General features: G+C 42.1%; 1 protein-coding gene across 3 annotated transcripts in view; it reads left to right on the top strand.

Annotated features, from left to right (window-relative positions):
* The window catches only part of fcsk (fucose kinase), a 318,038-nt gene that overhangs the window by 22,291 nt on the left and 271,226 nt on the right, over positions 1-24,521 (top strand). For all 3 annotated transcript variants that reach the window (XM_048606128.1, XM_048606129.1, XM_048606131.1), the window contains one exon: positions 1,489-1,690. In XM_048606128.1, coding sequence (XP_048462085.1) covers positions 1,549-1,690 — 142 coding nt within the window. In that variant the 5' untranslated portion in view covers positions 1,489-1,548. The remainder of the gene's footprint in view (positions 1-1,488; positions 1,691-24,521) is intronic.

Here is a 24,521-nt window from a genome sequence, read left to right as displayed (position 1 = left end):
AGCCCTGCACCTTGTTGTCTTTGTACATCATTCGCTGAATGTAAACATGCAGGTGCAGCAGGTGGTGAAGAAGACAAATGATATGTTGGCTAATAAAAAGTGAAAGAACTACGGATGCTGTAAATCAGGAACAAAAACAAAGTTACTGAGGAAGTTCAGCAGGTCTGGCAGCACCTGTGAAGGAAAAAACAGAGTTAACGTTTCAGGTCCGGTCACCCTTCCTCAGGTCACCGGACCCGAAACATTAACTCTGTTTTTTCCTTCACAGATGCTGCCAGACCTGCTGAGCTTTTCCAGCAACTTTGTTTTTGTTGTAAATGATACGTTGGTCTTCATTGTGAGAGGATTTGAGTACCGGAATAGGGATGTCTTGCTGCAAGTGCACGGGACTTTGTTGAAATTACACCTGGAGTATTGTGTGCAATTTTGAGCATCTGATCTGAGGAAGGATGTTCAGGCTGTGATAGGAGTGTGATGGAGATTCAGCAGACTGATTCCTAGGATGGGAGGACTGTATGAAGATGTATGAAGAGAGAGGATCGATTAAGATTATATTTGCTGGAGATGAGAATAATGAGTGGGAACCTCATAGAAGTATATAAAATTTTGACAGAATTTGACAAGGGTGAGCATAGGAAGGATGTTCCTAATGACTGTAGAGTCCAGTACCAGAGTCCATATTCTAAGGATGGAGGAAAGGCCATTTAAGGGCTGAGATGAAGAGAAATTTCTTCACCCAGAGAGTGGTGAGTCTGTGGAATTCTCTGCCATGAAAAATGATTGAGGTCAAAACATTGAATGTTTTCAAGAAGTTAGACACAGTTCTTTGTTTAAATCACCATATTCCTGTTATTGATTCCCCAGTTGCATCCTCCAAGGGTCTTATACTTAAGCTCCTCACTTTACATACCTATAGCAGGTATTGCTGTTTATTTTTATGTTTCTTCCTAATTTACTTTTGTAATTAATACCTACCTCTTTATTAGGGTGTTTTTTAGTCATCTGCTGCTGGTTCCTAAAATAAATCCCAATCCTGTGGCCTACCACTAGTTTTTACACTTAATATATCTTAGTTTTGATACTCTCTTTGACATCCTTTGTTAATCATGGATGATCTATCCTTCTCAACAAGTCCTTATTTTTGACTGTATAAATTTTTGCTGAACGTTATGAAATATCTGTTTAATTGTCTGAGACTGCTCATCAGCTGTCTTTAGTCTAATTTCCCAGCCCACTTTAGGCAACTCTTTTTTTTAAATCCGTGCTAAGGTCCCACTTTCTCAACCTTCTCCCTTGCCTGAGGCTTGGTCACCCTCCGGTTAAACCACCAGTTGTATCTCTCTAATGAAAGAGCAGCCCTATAGTCCTTTATGGTGACTTTACTCCATGTGGGGAAAGGTCCTTCAACCTAAAAGATTTTGGGAACCATTGTTCTATGCAATGTCTCAAATCAACAAGTAATAATAAAGTTACTTTGTTTCTTTGCAGCAACGTGATGTTTCTGAAAATCAACCGAATGACACAAGTTGAAGAGATCTAAGTAAAGGAATGGCAAACAAAGCAGACAGCCAACATGTTGAGACTTTGGCTGCAGAGTGGCAGAATTCCAGCAACCAAACAAAAGGAGTGGACTGGACTGTCATTGCACTAACCTGCCAATACAAGGATAGTATTTATGCCTTCCAAAGAGGTAGGTGGGGCAGGACAAGCATAAAAATCTAGATGTGAACAGATTATCTGTCTATCAGATATGATCTCAACCTATTAACTGGGAACTGTATCTCTCCTTAATCGTATTTAGAGGTCAGTATTGTAATGCTAATCAAGTTACTTTTCAAGAGCTTACAAGGTGCCGACTGTGAATTGAATTTGACTATTCTACAGCATGTAGAAATGTAGGGTTAGGTATGGTGTAGTTGGTGAATGGAATCTTTTTACAGCTAGTATTATAATCAACAACTCTCAAGTCAGGTGTAGCATGGATTGTCAATGTTGAAGCAGTTACAAAATGTCTATCCAGTTGTCTGGACATTCCATAGCTAACTGTTTGTTCTTGTGTCATATTTAAAATTCTAGATCTCAACCAAGCTAAAAGGTTTTCTCACTGAAATTTCTTCACTTGCTGCCATTGGCCTGCGAATTTCCTGACTTCCCATCCTTGGTGATTTCAACTTCCATTTTCAATTCATCCTGAACTCTCTCCTCTGATTTCATTGCCCTCCTTCATCCCTTAATTTCTCACTCCATGATAGTACCCAACCTAAGTTCATGACTATATACTTGACTATGACAGCTCACGAGCCAGTGCTACTTGTGTCAATCACAGTTGAGGCCATCTTTGATCACTTCCTTGTATAACATTTTGTTCTCTTGTGGGATGTGGCTATCACTGACTGGCTAGCGTTGATTGCCCATTCTAGTTTCCTTTGTGAAGGTGGTGCTGAGCTGCCTTCTTGAACAGCTGCAGTCTATTTGGTGTACGTACACCCACAATGCCTTTAAGGAGGGAGTTCCAGACTGTGGACGCAATGACACTGAAGGATTGATTGATTTTATTGTCACATTTTCCAAAATACAGTGAAAAGCTTTGTTTATGAGCAGTGCTGGCAGATCATAGCAAGCAAAGGATGTACAGATCAAAAAGACTTAGAGGCATACAGGTTACATTGCAGGTTACATAATTTGAGGCTAGAGTCCATTCAACACTCTGATAGAAGAAGCTGTTCCGTAACTTGCTAGTTTGTGTGTTCAGGCTTCTGTATCTTTTGCCTGATGGAAGAGGTTGTAGGAGGTCATTACCAGGTTGCGATGGGTCTTTGATGTTGCCCACCTTTCTGTGGCAGTGAGCCGTGTAAATAGAGTCCATGGATGGAAGGTTGGCTTCTGTGATGATCTGGGCTGTGCACCCCACCTTCTGTAGTTTCTTACAGCGCTGGGCAGAGCAGTTGCCATACCAGGCCGTTATGCACCCGGACGGTATGCTTTCAATGGTACGATATATTTCCAAGTCTGGTGAGTGGCTTGGAGAATTTCAGGAGATGATGTTTGCATGTCTTTTGGTGCCTTTGTTTTAAGTGGTGATGATCATGGGTTTGGAAGCTGCTGTCTAAAGAACCTTGAGACAGTTTTGCAGATTTGAAATCCCCCGTCCTTGGGAAAAAAAACACCTACTATTAAGCCTATCTCATTATTTCGTAAATCTCTTTATGGTCACCTTTCAAACTCCTATGCTCCAGTGAGAAAAGTCCCAACTTAGTCAGCATTTCTTTATAACTCAAACTTTCCATACCCAGCAACATCCTGGTGAATTTCTTCTGAACCCTCTCTAGTTAAATATCCTTCCTGTAACTGGGCAACCAGAACTGGACACAGCACTCCAGAAGAGGCCTCACCAGTGTCCTGCACAACCTCAACATGGCTTCCCAACTCCTATAATCAAAGAACTGAGCAATGAAGGCAAGCGTGCTAAATGCCTCTTTAACCACCCAGTCTACATGTGATGCAAACTTCAAAGAATTATGTACCTGAACCCTTAGGTTCCTCTATTCTACAACACTATTCAACACCCTGCCTTTAATCGTAAAAGTCCTGCCCCTGTTTGTTGTACCAAAATGCAATCCATCACAATTATCTAAATTGAACTGCATCTGCCATTTTTCAGCCCATTGACCCATTTGATCAAGATCCCATTGTAGTCTTAGGAGACAATGAAGAAAGTTTTCTATGCTATCAATTTTGGTGTCATCTGCAGACTTACTAACCATATCTCCTAAATTCTCTTTCAAATCATTCGTATAAATGACAAACAAAAGAGGACCCAGAATCAATCCCTGTGGAACACCGCTGGTGACAGGCCTCCAATCAGGGAACTCATATTCTGTGAGGTCTACCTGGCTGACCTCATTAAAATCACTACGGAGTCTCTTGTTGAACTCTGCCTTGATTATGTAGAGGAGATGGGGAGTGGATAGATGGTAAAGGGCGAGTGGTACTGATGGGAGGGAGGATCAATTATGTCACAGATCATTAATATAAATGAAAGAGCAAGGAAAATGAGTGAATGTGGTTGTGATTGGAAGGGAGCAAGTAATGACTTGGGCCAAATTTACTGCAGTAACCATCAATAGCCTGCAGTTTTCAGCAGCTGTTTTGCCCTTTTGTTCCACACCACGACAATCACCAGCTTCTTCCAAAAAGGAAGGTAATGACAATATAAAAATGCAGAAACAAAGAGAAGTTGAAAGAAAGGCACACATGCAAGGGGCAATGGAAACATGAAGACTATGAGCAAGGAAAAGAAAAGACCAGTTTTTTTTTGACCTAACATGAAAAATTCAGTAGCGTGTAATGTTTCATCATGCAAGACAAACAGAGAATTGCTTTATCACGCTTTTTTAGTCTTCCTTTCTGATACAGGTATAATTCTTTGAAAATGCTATTTTTAACCAGCTCTCTGGGTGTATGCAATGATGGTAAAGCTGTATTTGAGTCATACCCCTTGCTTCCTCAAGGGAGTACCATCACAACCTTTATGGCTGTACTGTTCTCATGATGGTGGTAGCTAAGGAATTCAAAGTTTTTATTCTGTTGATGAAAGAATAACAGTAAATATTCAAATCTGGCGGGTGAGTGGCTTGGTGATGATGGTGTTCAAAAAGAAATGCTGCTCATCTTCACTTGGGGATATAGATATTTCTATGCTTTTGCTTTTATTAGGAACTGGTTGCAGAGGAGGGAGTTGCTTAGTAAATGCTCTTGGTGAATTGTATAGCATGCTGAACATTGGCTGTAGTATATACATTATGTGTTAGTGCTAGAGGGAATGAACATTGATCACAACAGCAGAGGCCCTGATGAGGTAACTGAATCTGTTCTGGATAATGTTGAGTTTCTTAAATTGAGGTTGCATCAATCCAGTAAACTGATGTGTATCCTGTCCCACCCCTGATCCTAAGCCTGATGTAAGATGATGCAAAAACAGTGAGGGGTCTGCGGGCTGATCAAAAGCTGCTAGCCATTTACTTGCTCTTGAAGATTGTCCAAATCAGTTTTAATCATCGATGACCCTGGAAGTATGGGAGCAGCAGGTATGAATGATTCCAATCAGTAGAGGTTTTTGTCTTTTAAACCCTCTCGCCTGTCGACTTCTGTTTTGATGAACTACTTTAACTTGTGGGATGCGGGCCTTGCAGTCTGGCCAGCATTTTTATTGCCCATCCCTAGTCGTTGTTAAGATGGCTGTAAGTTGCCTTGTTGAACTGCTGCAGTCCATGTGTAGGTAGACCGACAATGCCCTTAAGGAGGAAATTCCAGGAATTTGACCCGGTGACACTGAAGAAACAGTGATATATTTCCAAGTCAGGCTGGTGACTGGCTTGAGGGTGAACTCGCAGGTGATAGTGTTCCCATGTCTGTTCTGCCCTTGTCCTTCTAGATGGAAGTGATTGTGGGCTTGGAATGTGCCATCTATGTTAAGTGCCACTTTGATGCTGAGGTTTGTTTCTCATGCCTGTTCTTTAGATCTAAGTAGTTCTTGTGAAACTTGAACGAAACAATGGTGAAAGGACTATTGGAAAATTATATGACAGCATTACTGGTGGCTCCTTCCATTACCTTATCAATTTACTTCCAGTTCCTATTCGATCTTTAAATATCATGTTTGGACAGAATCAACCAATCTTTCACAATGGATGGGCAATAAATACCAGCTCCAGACAGATCTGTAATTTTTAAAATAAAAGAGTGAGGATTTACAGTGGTTTCAAGTTGTCAGATATGTTTAATGAATAAGCCAAATTTGCTGAACATGTGGAGAAGGCCAAGATGAATCATCCATTTGGCACTTATGGCCAAAGCCAATTGCAAACACCTTGAACCTGCTTAACACTCATGTTGGTGTCCAGTATTCATGTAGTCGTCTTCCCTGTGGCCTACCATCATTGTCAACTGGATGTAGTAAGACCATAGCACTTTGATCTATTGGTTCAGTCACTAACATATTGCTTTTGATTCTGAGGAAGGGTCACCGGACCCAAAACGTTAACTCTGATTTTTTTTTCTTCACAGATGCTGCTAGACCAGCTGAGCTTTTCCAGCAACTTCTGTTTTTGTTCTCGTTATTGCTTTTGGTGTTCGGGACCCAAGTAGCCCTTTTGTAGCAGCTTCGTGAATTTGATGCCACATTATAGAGTATGATTGATGATGCTCTCAGCCTTACATTCAAAAGATAATGGGTCATTGTTTAAATTGCAGTGTCACTCTCAACTGTTTGTGTTTCACTGTATCCTTTTCTTTGCTTGGTTATACTGGCTGGATGAAAGCTGGTATATTTATATAATGCCCTGTTGTGCAGGAGAGCTTGGTACCATTTGACTGGCCTAGGATTTGTGTAGTCTCTTCCTATCTGAGTTGTTGTGGATTGGTCTGTCCAATTTCTTTCATAATACTGAATTTCACAGTTATTCATTTTTTGTGAAATGTCTCCAGACTGAAATGTTAATTCAGTTTCTCTCTCCACAGATGCTGCCAGACCTGCTGAAGGTTTCCAGCATTTTCTGTGTTCGTATTATGCAGGATGAACAGCTGGTTAATCTGATCATTTGTTTTAGGTGGTTTTGGTTGAGAGGTGAATGCAGGACAGGGCATTGGCAATCTACTACTTTTACTGCTGTATTCCCCCTATCTAAGAAGTTACCTTTCATCCATGCCTGACATCAATGTGGAGATACAATGTTGCATCCTATCTGTGAGTATCATCTTTGCTCATCTAAGGATGAGAGTCTTTGATAACTGTGATATCCATGCTGATAGAAGATCCTTGCGTTTAAGGCAGTCATCTTTCTGACTCTTCTATATGGCTTCGAAACTTGGACTATGTATAGGCGTCACCTCAAGACCCTTGAGAAGTACCATCAATGTTACTTAAGGCAAATCCTTCACATCATTGGGAAGACAGGCATACTAACATCACCATCCTTGAAGCAGCTGAAAGCAGTAACATTGAGACCATGATCATCCGAAACCAAATCCACTGGGCTGGCCATGTGCTTAGGATGTCTGAGTTCCAACTACCAAAGCCAATCTTCTTTTCCCAGTTCAAGGAAGGTACTTGAATGAATAGACAGGGAGCTGTGATTATTTCCTCTTTGTTGTATGCATTTTGTCCTACAGGAGCCAGCACTGTGTAAACATTCAGACAGTTTCAAGAGTTTGCTACTTTTGACTGAGTTTGCTAAGTTCAATTCTGTCTAGTAGCGGGTTGGCCTTGTTGCGAAGTTTCAGTGGGTCACTCATAATCATTCAGGAGTCACTGAAACACAGTTCCAGAATCACAGTAAGAGGGAGGAGAAGACAAAACAGGACAAAGGCAGGCTTCGCACAGACAAAATAATGTTGAACGGCGTTGATGAAGGCATGACTTGGGCCCACTGGATGTGTACATTCAGAACTTAGGATCAAGTTCTAGGAGTCAGTAGGTACAGCTAAATGTTGTGGTTAGGGCTAAGGAAAGGTCCTGGAAACTGTGGTGGCACCAAAAAAGCCAGGAGCCATTAATAGTTCAGTGCAGCTGTGAGTAGGACTACAGGAAACCCACAAACAGTATTTGCTTTTCACAACTGAGAAAAATGTAGGAAAAATCCAGGGGCAAGACTAACATGGTGAAGCTAGCTGTTTGAGTAATTGCTGAAGTTCAGTTACTGTTTGTGGTCCTATACGGTTGAGACAGCTGAGCCCTTCTATGGTTTCTAAGTATGAACACACGGGTACAAAGGGAGCAGAAGTAGACCATTCTGCCCCTCAAGCGTGCTCCACCATTCAATTAGATCTTTGTTATTCGGTTTGTGTTTCTAATTCCACATTCTCATCTACCCTTAGTAACGTTTGCTTCCACTGTCTAACAAGAATCTATATATCTCTGCTGTAAAAATATTAAGTGACATTGCTTCCACCACCTTTTAAGGCAGAGAGTTCCCAAGTCTCACAGCTCTTGGAAAATAATTCTCCTCATCTCTGTACTAAAAGGATGCCCCTAATTCTGGACTGGCTCACAAAGGAAATGTTCTTTCTATGTCCACCTTTTCAAGAACATTCAGGAACTTGTTAAATTCAATCAGGTCATCCTTTATACTTCTAAATCCAATGGAAACCAACCCAGTCTGTTCAATCTTTCCTCATAAAGCAACCCATTCATTCCAGGGTTCAATCCAGTAAACCTCTCCTGAACCACTTTCAATTTTTTACATCTTTCCTTAAATAAAACTGTCTGTCTGGAGTTTGCACATTCTTCTTGTGTCTGCATGGGTTTCCTCTGGGTGCTCCAGTGTCCTCCAACAGTGAGTAGATGTGCAGGTTAGGTGGATTGGTCATGCTAAATGGCCCATAGTGTCCAGGGATGTGCTGGCTAGGTGGATTAGCCATGGGAAATTGCAGGGTTACAGGGTGTGGGTCTGGCTGGGATGCTGTTAAAAGGTTGGTGTGGATTCAATGGACTGAATGGCCTGCTTCCACACTATGGGGATTCTATGATTTTATGACAACTTCTACTGCTTCTGGGCTTTAATTAGAATCTGGGAGCATTAACTCTGTTTCTCTCTGTAAATGCAACCTGACCTCCTGAGTGTTTTTATTTTGCATTGGAGAGCTATCTCTTCTTTGAACTGAGAGTGCCATGTGACTTTTCTCCAACCTGTTCAGGAGGTAGACAGCATCTGTGTTTAAGATTTCATCAAGGGGAATAATTCCATTAATGTAGCCCTCTTCGCACTGTCTGACTTGTGTGTATAGGTTTAAGAGAAACAAAGAATATGCACCTAAGATAGCTCTTTTTGATGATTCTGGGATGCTCCAACGAATTTTTACAGCCAATTGACCGTGTTTTGAAGCCTAATCACTGTTGGAACATTGGAACCAAGCAACCAATTTTGCACAAAGTAAGTTCTTGCAATCAGCAATTTTTTTTTTAAGAGATACATTTTAACAGGTCACTGGGCATGACCTCTGCTCTCTTAATACTGTTGATGAATTCAGTTCAGGTGACAGGGTTGATGTTGTCTCCATTTATCATTGCACATGAAAGTGCTGCATTGGTCTATCAGCCTAGATTATCAAAAGTATTGGATTGGTGCTTAAGTTAGGGATGCAGGGAGGGGGCAGCCAGAGCTTACTACAACGACTACTCGTTGATCCAAACTGACACTTATTGAATATGGCAATAGATCATCTTGTACAACACCAACAGGTAATAGCTACATCTCACCGTTGGAAGGGTTTGACAGATACTCTTTTCTGTTCTTTTCCCTTGTTCTTGTTTTCATGCCTTTAAATTACTTTCATTTTTCCAATTTTCCTCTTGCCGATGTTGTGACACTTAGAATCATAGAATCCCTACAGTGTGGAAAGAGGCCAATAGGCCCATCGAGTCAGCGCTGGCCCTCTGAAGAGCATCCCACCCAGATCCAGCCTCCTGCCCTATTCCCGTAACCCTGCATGGCTAAATCACCTAACCTGAACATCCCTAGACATCACGTGCAATTTAGCGTGGCCAAGCACCTAACCTGCACATCTTTGGACAGTGGGAGGAAACCCACACAGACATGGGAAAAATGTGCAAACTCCACACAGACAGTCACCTGAGGCTGGAATTGAACCCAGGTTCCTTATGCTGTGAGGCTGCAGTACCAACTGCGGAGCCACCATGCTGCCCATTGGTAAATGTTAACAATAAAACCTTTTAAACAGTGAAAAAGGAAGCTTAGTCATTGAAATATCATATGGAGCTGAGTTTTTTAACAGCATGATGTACAAAAATAAGTGACCTCTTTAATCCAAAATGAATGAGATATTCAACATGATTGAGAATGGATAAATGTGCTCACTGTAGGTGATTTGTCACCTTGATTTCTCACTCTTGTGAAAAAGTTTACATGCTCTCCATTTAACCTCTCGGGTGTTATTTAATTGTGAAACATCGATTAGGCAAAATGCCATCAAATATATCTCCTCATGCACTGTGACTTGCTGTATGTTATTGTTCAGCTCCGATACGATTTCTATATCTGGGCATTATTTAAAGTTCAGGTACACATTCTAGCAAGTTCTGGAGTATTACATCTAGTTCAGTATTTTGCTTTTTTGCTCAAGTCAGTACACAACTTTGTTTGCTCCTTCAGGGTTCTTCACAGAGTGGAAATTAAACATAATGAACTTGAGAGATAGGGGTAATTATTTAGAACAGATGCTTTCACTTCAGAAAACCCGGCAGTTTCCATGGAAATTTGATTTGCAGCCATTCTTACTGCATGGTATTCTCAATGTGGCCATGCAGAAAACATCCTTTTAAAAAAGATTTTGCTCTGATTAATCATGAGAGGAGAATGGCCTATTTCTGGTGTATCCTGAGGCTAAAGGACTTCGCGATCTGTGAACTGTAATTTTGCGGACTGTTCCCTTTTCTTGGTTGCAGTCTGGTTTTGTGTAGGGTGCTTGTTGTAGCTACATTATAAATGCCCACAAACCCTTTGTGGAACACAGCGTGCTTTCTTTTAAATATAAAAATGAACTGCATATGTATTTGATACTTGTACTTTCTCTGCTTCACTCTTCTGCCTCTAACTGAAAAGTTGATACTCTAAACCCTATACCAAATGTTCAAGCGTGTAGAAGCATCGCTTTTTTTTTAAGCAAGCTTTCATTTTCACAGAATTTTGTACAGAAGGGACATTACCTGAATAGCAGTACTTCCCTGCCCAACCCAACCACTCAACCCCCCGCCTTTTGCTGCTTCTCATCATGTGCTCCCTTCCACTTGTAGCTGCTCTCACTCACGAGTGAAAGGGATTCAGCTAGCGTGAGAGAGGGTTGCAGAGAAAGGCAGCAAATGGGAAGCAATGACGTGCAGCACAGTTGGAGGAAGGAGATAGCAAGCGTGCCAGTAAGGGAAGCAACAAGTATGGGAGGTGGTGAGGGAGTAAGAATTCTTGAGGATATTTGGGCCAGTTAGGATCAAGGTAACCAATTGGTTTTTAATGTAATAATTACAGGTCAGGAATATAATGCAACCTGATTACATGCTTTCTTGTGATGAAAGTGGTTTTCTTTGCACACCATTAGGAATATGTCAGGAGAATTAGCTGAGGGATAGCTGTTATTTAAATTGATGCCCCAGTACAGTACTAAAGGTGTGCTGCTTGTTACAAGTACCTCTGTTCAGAGGATATGTTAAGCAAAGGCCCAATGGTCCAAGTTCAAGGTTCAAGTGCAATTTAAAATTCCATTGCACAGCTTGAGGAAGAGGAGAAAGTTCTCCAGGCATCTAAAGCTAATCTCTCATTCCTATGCTCTTTGTGGATTGCTTTGTGCAAAAAACCTGCTGTGCTTCATGTTTTTCCTCTTAACAGTCATCGTGCTCAGTGATTAGCTCACTCTGTTTGAGGTTCCTTTTAGATATTCAACATGTGTAAAGTATGAATACATTTAGAACATGTATGCACAGAAACTACCTACTGTCCTCTAATGCACAATGCAATGAGGAAAGGTATTGTTTTGTGGTGAGAGAAATCAGATGATTTAGGTAGAGCATTTTTTTTTAAAAAGCAAAAGTGCTAAAACTGTTACCTATAGAAAAAAAATGGTGAAAATACACAGCAGCTTTGTTGGTATCTGAAGAAACATATTAACTGATATTTTTCAGTGCAGATTCTTCACCAGGCTGGTCACACATTCACCCTGGGGCACTAGCCTGTGTATCCTTGTCAAAGACTGAATAGTGTTGATGCACAGTGGAGTAGTTAACATATCAGTGTTGATTGACAGCAATTTTGGCTTCATGAGCAAGCACTTTGGGCAGGTCATTGGAACTGGTGTCTGTAACATTTTTTATTTTTCATGTGAGAAACGAGCAACAGTGGATTCACTGCAGACAGCACAAACAAATTTAATAATAATCATTGAAATAATGTATCATGTTGAGTATTTTGTTGTTTAACTTATTAAATCTAACAGGGAAAAGAATGTTGACCTTAAATTTGTTCATTCAGTGTGCCAATAAAGGATTTCAACATTTCTTCAGTTGGAAATTTTCACACATTGGGCTTAGTGCTGTACAAACCCGCCACCTGATGGAGTATTGGAATCTCAAGCAAAATACTACAATTGTAGGTATCTGAACTAAAAACAAAGAAGAGGTGCTAAAAAGGCTGATAGCACTCCAGGTAAAGAAATCGTTAGGCCCAGATGTGATGCATCCTGGATTGTTGAGAGAGTTAAGGGAGCAAGTGTTCCTGATCTCTCAACACAGGATTGGTCCTGGGGGACTGGAGGATTGCAAATGTGAGACTTTGTTTAAGAAAGGGACAATGGATAACCCAGGAAACTGCAGACCTGTCAGCTTGACATCAATAGTGAGAAAACTGGAGGCCATAATACGAGATAAGGTAAATATATGCTTAGAGAAAAATAAGTTAATAGTAGACAGTCAACATGGCTTTGTCAAGGGGAGTTGGTGTCTGACAAATTTAATTGAGTTCTTTGACAAGGTGACACAGGCAGTGGATGAGGGTAGTGTTTGGATGTTGTATATTTGGACTTCCAGAAAGTATTTGACACACTACCAGATGGCAGGTTGGTTAGCAAGTTAGAAATGTTTGGGATTGATAGGTCCTTGGCAGCATGGATTAGAAGTTGGCTAGAAGATAGGAAATGGAGGATAGATATAGATGGGCATTTCTCAGACTGGAGACGAGTTGAAAGTGGGGTTCCCCAGAGATTCGTATAATGATTGCAATGAGATTTGCCAGCTGGACCTTATAGAATATGAGTTCCCTGCTTGGGGCTGTTAATCTAGTTCAATCAGGGAGCCCTGGCTAACAGATAAAAATAGTGAGTGTCAGAGATACTGACACTCTAGTACCTGACTCTGAATTAGACAGTACTAAAGTCAAGGATTGTTCATATGTAAATAAAGGGTGACTTGGAGATGGACACCTGCCTGTATGGAGTTATTTCAATTGTTGTTGGGACCCTTACTTTTCCTGATGTTATATAAACATTTGGAAATGGGTGTTGAGAGTGAAATCTCTAAATTTGCACACAATAAGCTAAGTGGAATAGTGAATTGTGAGGATGATGCTGAGCGACTTCAGAGGGACATTGACAAGTTGGCAGACACCTGGCAGATGAGTTTCACTCCAGAGAAATGAGAGGTGGGGCAACTCAGTTGTTAGCATTGCTGCCTCACAGCAGGTACCCGGGTTCGATTCCAGCCTCGGGCGACTATCAGTGTGGAGTTTGCACATTCTCCCATTGTCTGCATGGGTTTCCTCCAGGTACTCTGCTTTTCTCCCACAGTCCAGATGTGCAGGCTAGATGGATTTGCCATGAGGATTGTAGGGTTACAGGAATAGGATAGAGGGGTGGGTTGGGGTGGGATGCTTTTCAGAGGGTCAGTGTGGACTCGATAGGCTGGATGGTCTACTTCCACACTGTAGGGATTCAATGTAATGCATTTTGGTAGAAGAAACACAGAGAGTCAATGCAGGCTCAATGACACATCTTTGAGGGGAGTGCAGGAGTGGAGGGACCTCGGGGTTCATGTGCATGATTCTCTGAAGGTGGCCAGGCAAGTTTAAACAGTTGTTAAGAAGGTTTATATAATCTTTGGGTTTACAAATAGAGGCATAATGTATAAAAGTAAAGAAATGATGCTACATCTCTACAAATCATTAGTCAGACCACATTGGAGTATTGTGTTCAGTTCTGGGCAAGCTTATTTAAAGAAGGATGTTGTTAAAGCCCTGGAGATTTCCTAGAATGAGCGATTTTAGATACAGGGAAAGATTAAAGATATTGGGCTTATTCTCCTTGGAGCAGAGAAGATTAAGAGGTGACCTTATTGAGGTGTTCAAAATTCTGAACAATTTTGGCAGGGTAAAGAAGGATATTCTCTTTCCACTAGTAGGTATGTCAGTAACTAGGGGTCACAATTTCAAGATTGTCAGCTTGGAATGAGATGAGAAGAAACATCTTTTCTCAGCTTTTAGGATTTGGAACGCATTGCCTGGGAGACTGGTGGAGACAGATTCCATAGGAGGTTTCAAATGAGAACTGGATATATATTTGGAAGTGATGAAGTTAGAGGGCTACAGAAATAGAACTGGAGAGTGGGACTAGCTGGGTAGCTCTTTTGGGAGCCCGGACAGACAGGTCGAATGGCCTCCTTCTGTACTGTAAAATTCTATGATTTTGATTCTATAAAATGCTGGAAATACCTGGCACTCAGGACAAAAAGAAGAGGGGAATAAGGTTAACATTTTTTGGGTCAGTGACCTTTCACCTGCGTTGAACTGCTGGCAGCCATGTTGTAGAGAAAACCCATGTTTTCTTCAAGAACTCTGTATAATCCAAAGTTACTAAAATTGACATAGAGAAGATTGACTTCTTTACCTGTTCTCAAAGCTCAGGAATCTGAAATATTACCTCTGTTTTTCTCTCCACATGTGCTGCTGGGTGTCCTCAACATTTCCAGCATTTCAGTTTTTATTTAAATTTCTAGCATCCTTCTCTCGTTTTCCAAGACCACACTGGTATATTTGCTCAAAACCTATTATATTTCTAATGTTTCCAGTATCTGATGAAAAGTCACAAACTCAAAATGTTAACTTTTTTTAATCTCAATGCTGACAGACCTGTAGAGTATTTTCAGCATTTTCTAATTTTATTCCTCACCAGACTTTGATTCTTTATGTTGGTAATTCTATCTTTGTTCTTTTAACATGTTCAAGAAGCTGGACGCATTAATATGTTTAGTTAATTTACTAGATTTATAATTGACTGATCATCAGGTACTCATTTGCATTGACTTCTCCATGTCTGTCAACATCACCAGACATTGAAGGTGTCTTTCCAACTAAGTAAAAAATAATCCATATCTTTTATGCCATTTTCTTTATTATCTGCTTTCTGTTGGATGCAAAGCATCTTAATTGTTTTATGACAGCTTGGTTGTTTAAACAAATTGTCCAACAGATGACTGATCGAGTCTCTTTTCATATCATATAGTAATTTGCTTTCACTGCTTTTCCCCTGATTCACGACTTGGTTGGACAATTCTCTTTGTATATAGGCTCTGTAACTAAATATTGCTTTTACATTGCAGCGACCTCCTCTGACAATATCCCTGGATATAATGAGAAGACAGTGTTTTAAAAGCCTATATGTTTCAATATTTATAAAATTTAAACTCCCTTTTGTCCACCTAGTTTATTAATTTAAGAATCTAAATCTGCTTATATTTACAGTATGGTTGAGTCATTTAATTTATCCTTCTCAAATGTTTGCAATGTCGTTGAAGGAATGGGATAAGATCTTTGAGAACATGATTGAAACCAAATCAGTTTATGTTACTATTCTATCTTTGCTCTGCAATTAAATCTGTATTCTTGCACTGTGCACCGTTTTGGTGATCAAGTGGGGCTGTCACAGCTGTTTTTGACTGGAAGAGCACAGTTGGTAGTAACAGATTGGTCTCGACAACTCAAGAGCTGCTGCAGTTTTACTGCAACATTCTATATTGATCTTAACTACTGGCATGAATTAAGAGGTAAAGCTTTTCCACATTGAAAGCAATTGTATGTACTTCAGTCAAATAGTCATCACTTGAAACTTTCCTTGCGTTTGAAGACTTTAAAATTGGTTGCATGCAAATGCTTACATGATTTGTCATAGAATCATAGAATCTCTACAGTGTGGAAACCAGCCCTTTGGCCTAACAAGTCCACACCGAACCTTAAAGCAACCCACCCAGACCCACCCTACTATAACCCACCTAATCTACACATCCCTGAACACTACGGGCAATTTAGCATGGCCAATCCACCTAGCATGCACATCTTTGGACTGTGGGAGGAAACCCACGCAGACACGGGGAGAATGTGCAAACTCCACACAGACAGTCGCCCGAGGGTGGAATTGAACCCAGGTCCCTGATGCTGTGAGGTAGCAGTCCTAACCACTGTGCCACCGTGCCACCGTCTCTAGGCACTTTTTCATCGATTACTGTTAGAGTTGGGTGTCGTTTATAAATTGCTCAAATTAATGGGATTCAAAGGATTTATTGTTCCTAGAAATTATGATATAACCAAAATTGAAAATAACTAATGATAAAAATCATAAAGCATTCAATCACATCACAATTTTGAGCTTGATCTTCAAAACCTTATTGAATTCTGAGGTTCCTTTTCTAAAATCCACTTTCCAGTTTTTTGGTTTGCTGCTTTGAGTGCTTTTCTGTGTGAGTGTACATGATCTCCTGAATTATGATATCAACAACATTCTTCTGTCTACTGCGTTTGGTAGAAATGCCTCCTGCTAAATGCCAAGGTTGTGTTTGGTTTTTAAATGGACTGCCTCTTTTTGTCTGTGCCTAGCACTGGTCTCTGGCAGCACCAGGTTCTTCTACATGCCAGTGGAATGACTGCACCTAGTCTGGCGTATTTCTTTCCATAATTGCTGAGCTTTCAATGTTGCAGAGAACTGTTATTCTTTTTGAACTTCCTATGTTTTCTCTTCAGCACTTCTCTCTGTCCCTGATTTAGAGATGAAAATGGCTGTATTTCAACAATCTTCTCTTTCAAAGATTTTGGCTTGAATGGGCCAACATAGTGTGACACAACGTTTGCCTCAGCTGCAGTTTCTCCCCGCTCCTAAATCCAAGAATCAGATGCCTCCAACCAGGCTATTTCATTGCAGATGCAACACTGGCACCTGGAAAATTGCCCAGTTTTGACATGTGCACAAAATAAAGAACCAGTCCAATCCAGCCAATTACACCAGAGCCTCCTTGGTGTCATTAACAAAGTTTTTACTATCAAGTGACACTTACCAATAATCTCCTGGTTGATTCGTAGTTCAAGATGATGGGGAGGCGATGGCCTAGTGGTATTATCGCTGGACTGTTAATCCAGAGACCCAGATAGTGTTCTGGGGACCTGGGTTCAAATCCAACCATGGTAGGTGGTGGAATTTGAATTCAATAAATATCTGGAATTAAGAGCCTAATGATGACCATGAATCCATTGTCGAGTGTTGGGAAAAACCCAAGTGGTTCACTAATGTCCTTCATCGTTATCTGGTCTAGCCTACATGTGACTCCAGACCCACAGCAATGTGGTTGACTCTAAACTGCCCTCTGGGCAAATAGGGACGGACAATAAATGTGACGCCCTCAATCCACAAATGAATAAAACAATTCCACTCATCTCCTGTCCTCATTACAGCATTAGTACGTGAACAAAAAAACTGATTCCATAAGTGAGGTGCGAGTAACTACAGTTGACGTTCATGGAAGAACTGAATAAGTATAACATCAAAGAGTTGGTAAAATTAAAGTTAATTGGAATTGGGGAAAACCCTCCACTTGCTCGAGTCATACCTGGGATAAAGTTGTCCTTGTTGGAGTAGTTCCCCAGGCATTGTCCTTGGCTTAACTATCTCATTTGCTGCTTCCTTGGCCTACCCCTTTGTCATATAAGTCAGAAGTGGGGGTTATCACTGATTATAGTTGTCAGTTCCACTCACAACTCTTCAGCTTGCTAGCAGCAAGACTTGTGACAGTGTTTAGGCTCGAAGTGGACTCAGTAATGACCATTTCCAATTAAAGATATTCTAACATACCACTTGCTTTCAACTGTATTACAACTGTACTCTCAATCAGAAGATTTTTCAGATCAATCCCAATTCAGGACCTGAGGATAAAGCTCTAGGCTGACCAGCGCAATACTGCACTGTAAAAGGTGATATCTATCAATGAGATTTTAAACCAAGACCTGTTTTTCTGTTTCAGGGAAATCCTGCATCCTGGTCAACATTTACCCCCTTGACACTACAAAATAGGTTGTCTGAACTTTTGTGTTACTCTTTATTGGAGTTCATTGTGCATAAACAATGATATTCTTTATATTACAGCAACTTGCAAACTGCAAAAGTACTGTGTGGGCAATTGATTTTTGTTCTCCTTTCAAAACACAAATCAGCAGTGTGATGGAAACTGTCCATTTGCCTGAAACTATGCAGTTCTATCAGCACTCAAGATACTCAACAGTATCTAGGGCAAAGCAGCCTGTCACCCCATCCACAGAGTTGATCAGAATAAATCTTCAGTCATTCTGTATCTGGTAGAAGGACGTGCCATATGATGGCCTCATATAGAAGTGGATAAGTTTCACTGCAGTACAGTGTTTGAGCAGGAGGCACTGATATCCTCAGGCTGTGCCATGTGAAATTGTAGGAGGCTGTGATTTTCAGTGATGTTAGGACACCAATGCAAAAGAAAAGTTATTTAGATTGGCCACTAGAGATGGTCCTAATCTGTAGGGGCATTATCCATACCTTTGTTATGTCCTGAATAAAGCATTATTCCAGTCCTGTTCTGACTATCAAATAATCTGTACAGTGTGGAAGTAGGCCATTCAGTCCATTGAATTCACACTGACCCTCCAGAAAAATCCCACCCAGACCCACCACCTCACCCTATCTCTGTAGTCATGCTTTTCCCATGGCTGATCCATCTAGCTTGCACATCCCTGGATACTGTGGGCAATTTAGCATGGCCAGTCCACCTAATCTGCATATCTTTGGAATGTGAGTGGAATCTGGAGCACCCAGAGGAAACCCACGAAGATGCAGGGAGAATGCAGATTTTCCTTAGAATCTGAACTTTCCTAATATCTCCTAATGTGACTTGGTATTGAATTTAGTTTCATTTTGATTTTGTAATCAAAAGCCAATGTTAAAGGTGCTTTGTAACCAAAGTTTTGCTGTTGTCACCATCCATGGTATGTCTTATACAGTCACTAGAGACTGGGCAAGACCTGCCAGTGAAGGAACGTGAGTGTTGATGGCCCACCAGAAAAGGGCATTATTATTAGTTTTGTTTGCTATGTGCCTGGAATAATTTAATCCTCAAGAGAAATGACTCCTTATTTATATCAAACACAGATAACCTGTGGTTATCACTACAAGTGGACTGTGCAGGGCTGTAATCACTGTAATCTTCTTGCAGTCACTGACCAATTCTGGAGGCAGGTTGAAGGATTTCCTTTTGAGGTATCATAATGTTCGGGTAACTGGAATAAAGCGTGCCAGTACCATTGCCAGAAATTCCTCAAAATGAGATCAGACTAGGGACCTAAGTTTTCCGGAACAATAAAAAAGCAATTTTTCTGTGACCTAATACTTAAAAGGTGCCGTATATCTGGCAGCTCCCAGGGCAGGTGGAAAGTAAATCAGACAATAAAGCTGATGGTTCATATGTTTGTGGACAATAATGGGCATGACTGAATCATGAGCAAGCACCATGGGTACTTCCGTGGTTCTTGGAGCTACAGCACAAGTTCCACTATGAACTATTGGTCAAGAGTGGAAATTGTTTTCTTTTTGGAATCTGATTATTTTCCTACTCATCTCCTTGAAGATCAGCCTATTCCTTTTAGAATATATTTCTGCAGGCAATGATAACCATATTGATGTACAGTTGGAAGAAGCCTACAAACCGATTGTATGAGAGCTTCTATATGGTATGTAAATTGAAAACATTAGCAAAGGCAAATTTGAATCTAATACAAGCAGAGACAGAAGAATGTATAACAGGAAGTACAGAAATGGCAGAGAAGCAAAGTAGGTATTTGGTAACTGTCCTCACAGAGGAAATCTCTGTCCTGAAGGCTACGTAGGCTATTCGGTCCTTTGAGCCTGCACCACCATTCAATATGATTGTGGCTGATCAACCAACTCAGTTCCTGCTTTCTTCTTCTACTCTTTGATCCCTTTACCCCTAAGAACAATAGCTAACTCCTCCTTGGAAAATATTCAATGTTTTAGCCCCAACCACTTTCTGTGGCAGAGAATTCCATAGGTTCACCACTTTCTAAGTTAAGAAACTTCTCCTCTCAGTCCCAAATGATCTACCCAATATCCTTACACTGTGACTACAGGTTGTGGATACCCTGGTAATTGGGAACATTCTTTCTGCATGCACTCTGTATAGACCTGATCGAAACCTATAAAATTCAGTGAGATCCTCCTATTTATTCTTCTAAACTCCAAATAATATAGTCCTAGCTGATACGTGTCTCTTCATACATCAGTCCTGCCATTCAGGAATCAGTCCGGTAAATCCTCATACCACACTCCCATAGCCAAAACATCCATCCTCAGATGAGGAGGTCAAAAATGCGCACAGTACTCCTGGTGTGGTCTAACCAAAGCCCTGTACAATTGCAGAAGACAGCCCGTTCCTATATTCAAATCTTCTTACTATGAAGGCCAACATACCGTTTGCTGCTTTCACCACCTGCTGTACCTGTATGCCTAATTTCAATGACTGCTGTATAAGGACACCTAGATCTTGTTGCACCTTCCCCTTTCCCGATCTGTCACCGTTCAGACAATTTGTCTTCCAGTTTTTGCTACCGGAGTGGATAACCTTACATTTATCCAAATTATGTTTCATTTTCCACTCGCTCTACTTGTCCAAGACACACTGAAGCATCTCAGCACTTTTCCATCCAGCTTTGTGTTGCCTGCAGATTTGGAAAAATTACATTTAGTTTCCATATCTTAGTCTAAATATACATTGTGAATAGCTGGGGTCCTAGCACTGATCCCAAGTTCTCTGCTATTAAATCTTTTATGTTGGATTCTAGCATTTTCCCTCCTGATGGTGGGCTAACTGGTCTATAATTCTTTGTTGTCTCTCTATGCTTTTTTTTCAAATAGTGGGGCTACATTAGCCATCCCAATCCATAAGAAGCGATCCAGCATCTGTAGAACTTCAAAGATGACTACCAAAGATATCTCCTCAAGACTTGGGGTGGAGTTTGAAGTGGGAGGGGAGGAATCCAGTTGTCATCATCCATGACTGTGTGAACGACATTTATAGGACTGGAGATGAGATTCTCCTGAAAGACTGATCAGTAAGGAGTTAAACTAAAAAACAAAGCCTCTAAGGTAGTTTCGGAATTACCACCTGAACCATGAGAAAACTGGTGCAGGATAAATAAAGTCAAGAAGATAAATGTGTGACTCAAACATTGGTGTGGAAGGAATGGGTTTCAGGTTATGGGGTGTTGCACCTGTACTGAGTATAAGGGAGCCGTTCTGGTGGGACGGTCTTCACTTGAACTCTGCTGGGACCAGTGTCCTGCCATTTCAAATAACTAGGGCTGTACAATGGGGTTTAGACTAATTAGAGTTGGGGAGGGTTTAGGAGAGGGGAAATATATGCTTACAAAGCAAAAGGATATGGTAGCTAGTGGAGGGCAGCTACTGAGGCAACAGTACCCAGATTGGGACAGGAAGGGACAGAATGCACAAGCATAGAAAAAGCATGGTTGTTGACTTGCACGCCGAGCTGGCTTGTTTTCATTCAGACGTTTCGTCACCATGCTAGGTAACATCATCAGTGAGGCTTCCGATGAAGCAGTGTTGTTCTACTCCTGTTGGAATTTATACTGTCCGGTCCGTGATTGGGAGTAGTGTCATGTCTGGTTCTGTTCTGTATGCGTTTGTATATGGGGTCCAATTCTATATGTTTGTTGATTGCATTATGGGTTAACAGCCATGCCTGTAGGAATTCCCATGTGTATCTGTGTTTGGCTTGGGCTACTATGGTTACATTGTCCCAATTAGTCTGATGGCCTTCATTGTCCGAGTGTACTGATATTAGGGAAAGTTGGTTGTGTCGTTTTGTTGCTAGCTGATGTTCATGTATTCTGATGGCTAGTTTCCATTCTGTCTGTCCCATGTAATGTTTATGGCAGTCATTGCAAGGTACTTTGTAAACTATGTTGGTTGTTAATGTCATGGGTGTGGGGTCTTTAATCCTTGTGAGCGTTTGTTGTAGCGTGGCTGTGCGCTTGTGTGCTACCATGGTTCCTATTGGTCATAGGAGTCTTGCTGTCAGTTCTGATTGGTTCTTGATGTAGGGCAGTGTGGTCTGTGTGTTAGAGCATACTGTGTCCTCTGGTTGTCATCTATTTAGTAGGCACCTGCGGATGAAGTTACAGGGATATCCATTCATAGCGAAGATTTTGTATAGGTGCTCTTCCTCTTTCCTGTGTAGTTCTGGCGTGCTGCAGTTAGTGGTGGCCCATTTAAATAGCGTCCAAACATAGCTTTGTTTGTGGACGTTGGGGTGGTTGCTGTGGAACTTGTGGATTTGGTCAGTGTGGGAAGCTTTCCTGTACACCAAGGTTTGGAACTCCTCTTTGGTCATGCGTTCAACTCTGACATCCAGAAACGGAAGCTGATTGTTGTTGTTTTCTTCTCTCATAAATGTAATCCCAACGAATACCTTGTTGATGAGGTGGTGGGTCTCTTCTAGTTTGGTGCGTTTAATAATGACAAGTGTGTCGTCCACGTACTGGAGCCACAGTTTAGGTTGAATGAAGGGGAGGATAGTGTGTTCTAGTCTTTGCGTGACTACCTCTGTGATGAGTCCTGAGATGGGTGACCCCATGGGTGTGCCATTGATCTGTTTGTATACTTGACCATTCAAGACGAAAGTGTGTGGTGAGGCGCAAGCCCAGCAGTTTGAGTATGTTGTCGTTGCTGATGTAGCTGCTGGTCTGTGTTCCTGCTTCCCCTAGTAATGTGACCAGTGTTTCTTTGGCTAGTAAGATGTCAATTGACTTGAATAATGGCTGTGACGTCAAAGGATACCATAATCTTGTTGTCGCTGATTTTTATGTTCTTGAGGGTATTTAGGAAATCTTGGGTTGAGTGGATGGAATGGAGTGATCCATTGGCTAGCTGTTTCAGTCTCTGTTGTAGGTCCTTGGCCAGTTTGTGTAAAGGCGTACTCGATAGGGAGACAATAGGTCTGAGGGGGATGTCTGGTTTGTGTACTTTGTGTATGGCGTCCGTAGAAGCAGGGGGTGTTCGTGCCTTCTGGTTTCATTCTCACGTAGTCCATCTTGGTTACCTGTCCTGCACCCTGTAGTCTTTTCAGTGTGTTACCTAGCTGCAGTGTTGGGTCTATCGCCACCTGTTGGTAAGTGTTTGTATCTGCGAGCAGTACCTGTGCTTTCACCACGTGCTTTCACCTGTGCTTTGTCCTACAGACAAAGGGGGTAGCCATGGGTACCCGCATGGGCCCAAGCTACGCCTGCCTCTTTGTAGGTTACGTGGAACAATCCCTCTTCCGTACCTACACCGGCCCTAAACCCCACCTCTTCCTCCGTTACATTGATGACTGTATCGGCGCCGCCTCGTGCTCCCACGAGGAGCTCGAACAGTTCATACACTTCACTAACACCTTCCACCCCAACCTTAAGTTTACCTGGACCATCTCTAACACCTCTCTCCCCTTCCTGGACCTCTCTGTCTCCATATCGGGCAACCACCTAGAAACCGATATTCATTTCAAGCCCACCGACTCCCACAGCTACCTAGAATACTCCTCCTCCCACCCACCTTCCTGCAAAAATGCTATCCCCTATTCCCAATTCCTTTGCCTCCACCGCATCTGCTCCCAGGATGAGGCATTCCACTCCCGTACATCTCAGTTGTCCTCGTTTTTCAAGGACCGTAACTTCCCCTCCTCAGTGGTCGAGAACGCCCTCAACCGTGTCTCCCACATCTCCCGCACCTCATCCCTCACACCCCGTCCACGCAATAAAAACCAAAAAAGAATCCCCCTCGTCCTCACGTACCACCCCACCAACCTCCGGATCCAACGCATCATCCTCCGACACTTCCGCCATCTGCAATCCGACCCCACCACCAAAGACATCTTTCCCTCCCCACCTTTATCTGCTTTCCGGAGGGACAACTCTCTCCGTGACTCCCTTGTCCGCTCCACACTCCCCTCCAGCTCCACCACACCCGGCACTTTTCCCTGCAACCGCAGGAAGTGCTACACCTGCCCCCATACCTCCTCCCTCACCCCCATCCCAGGCCCCAAGAAGACTTTCCACATCAAGCAGATGTTCACCTGCACATCTGCCAATGTGGTATACTGCATCCGCTGTACCCGGTGTGGCTTCCTCTACATCGGGGAAACCAAGCGGAGACTCGGGGACCGCTTTGCAGAACACCTACGCTCGGTTCGCAACAAACAACTGCACCTCCCAGTCGCGAACCATTTCAACTCCCCCTCCCATTCCTCAGACGACATGTCCATCCTGGGCCTCCTGCAGTGCCACAACGATGCCACCCGAAGGTTGCAGGAACAGCAACTCATATTCCGCTTGGGAACCCTGCAGCCCAATGGTATCAATGTGGATTTCACAAGCTTCAAAATCTCCCCTCCCCCTACCGCATCCCAAAACCAGCCCAGCTCGTCCCCGCCTCCCTAACCTGTTCTTCCTCCCACCTATCCCCTCCTCCCACCTCAAGCCGCACCCCCATTTCCTACCTACTAACCTCATCCCGCCCCCTTGACCTGTCCGTCCTCCCTGGACTGACCTATCTCCTCCCTACCTCCCCACCTACACTCACCTTTACTGGCTCCATCCCCGCCTCTTTGA

The sequence above is a fragment of the Rhincodon typus genome, chromosome 15, assembly GCF_021869965.1.
Source record: "Rhincodon typus isolate 14 chromosome 15, sRhiTyp1.1, whole genome shotgun sequence".
In the NCBI taxonomy this organism is placed as follows: domain Eukaryota; kingdom Metazoa; phylum Chordata; class Chondrichthyes; order Orectolobiformes; family Rhincodontidae; genus Rhincodon; species Rhincodon typus.
This window is presented reverse-complemented; position numbering and strand designations above follow the sequence as displayed.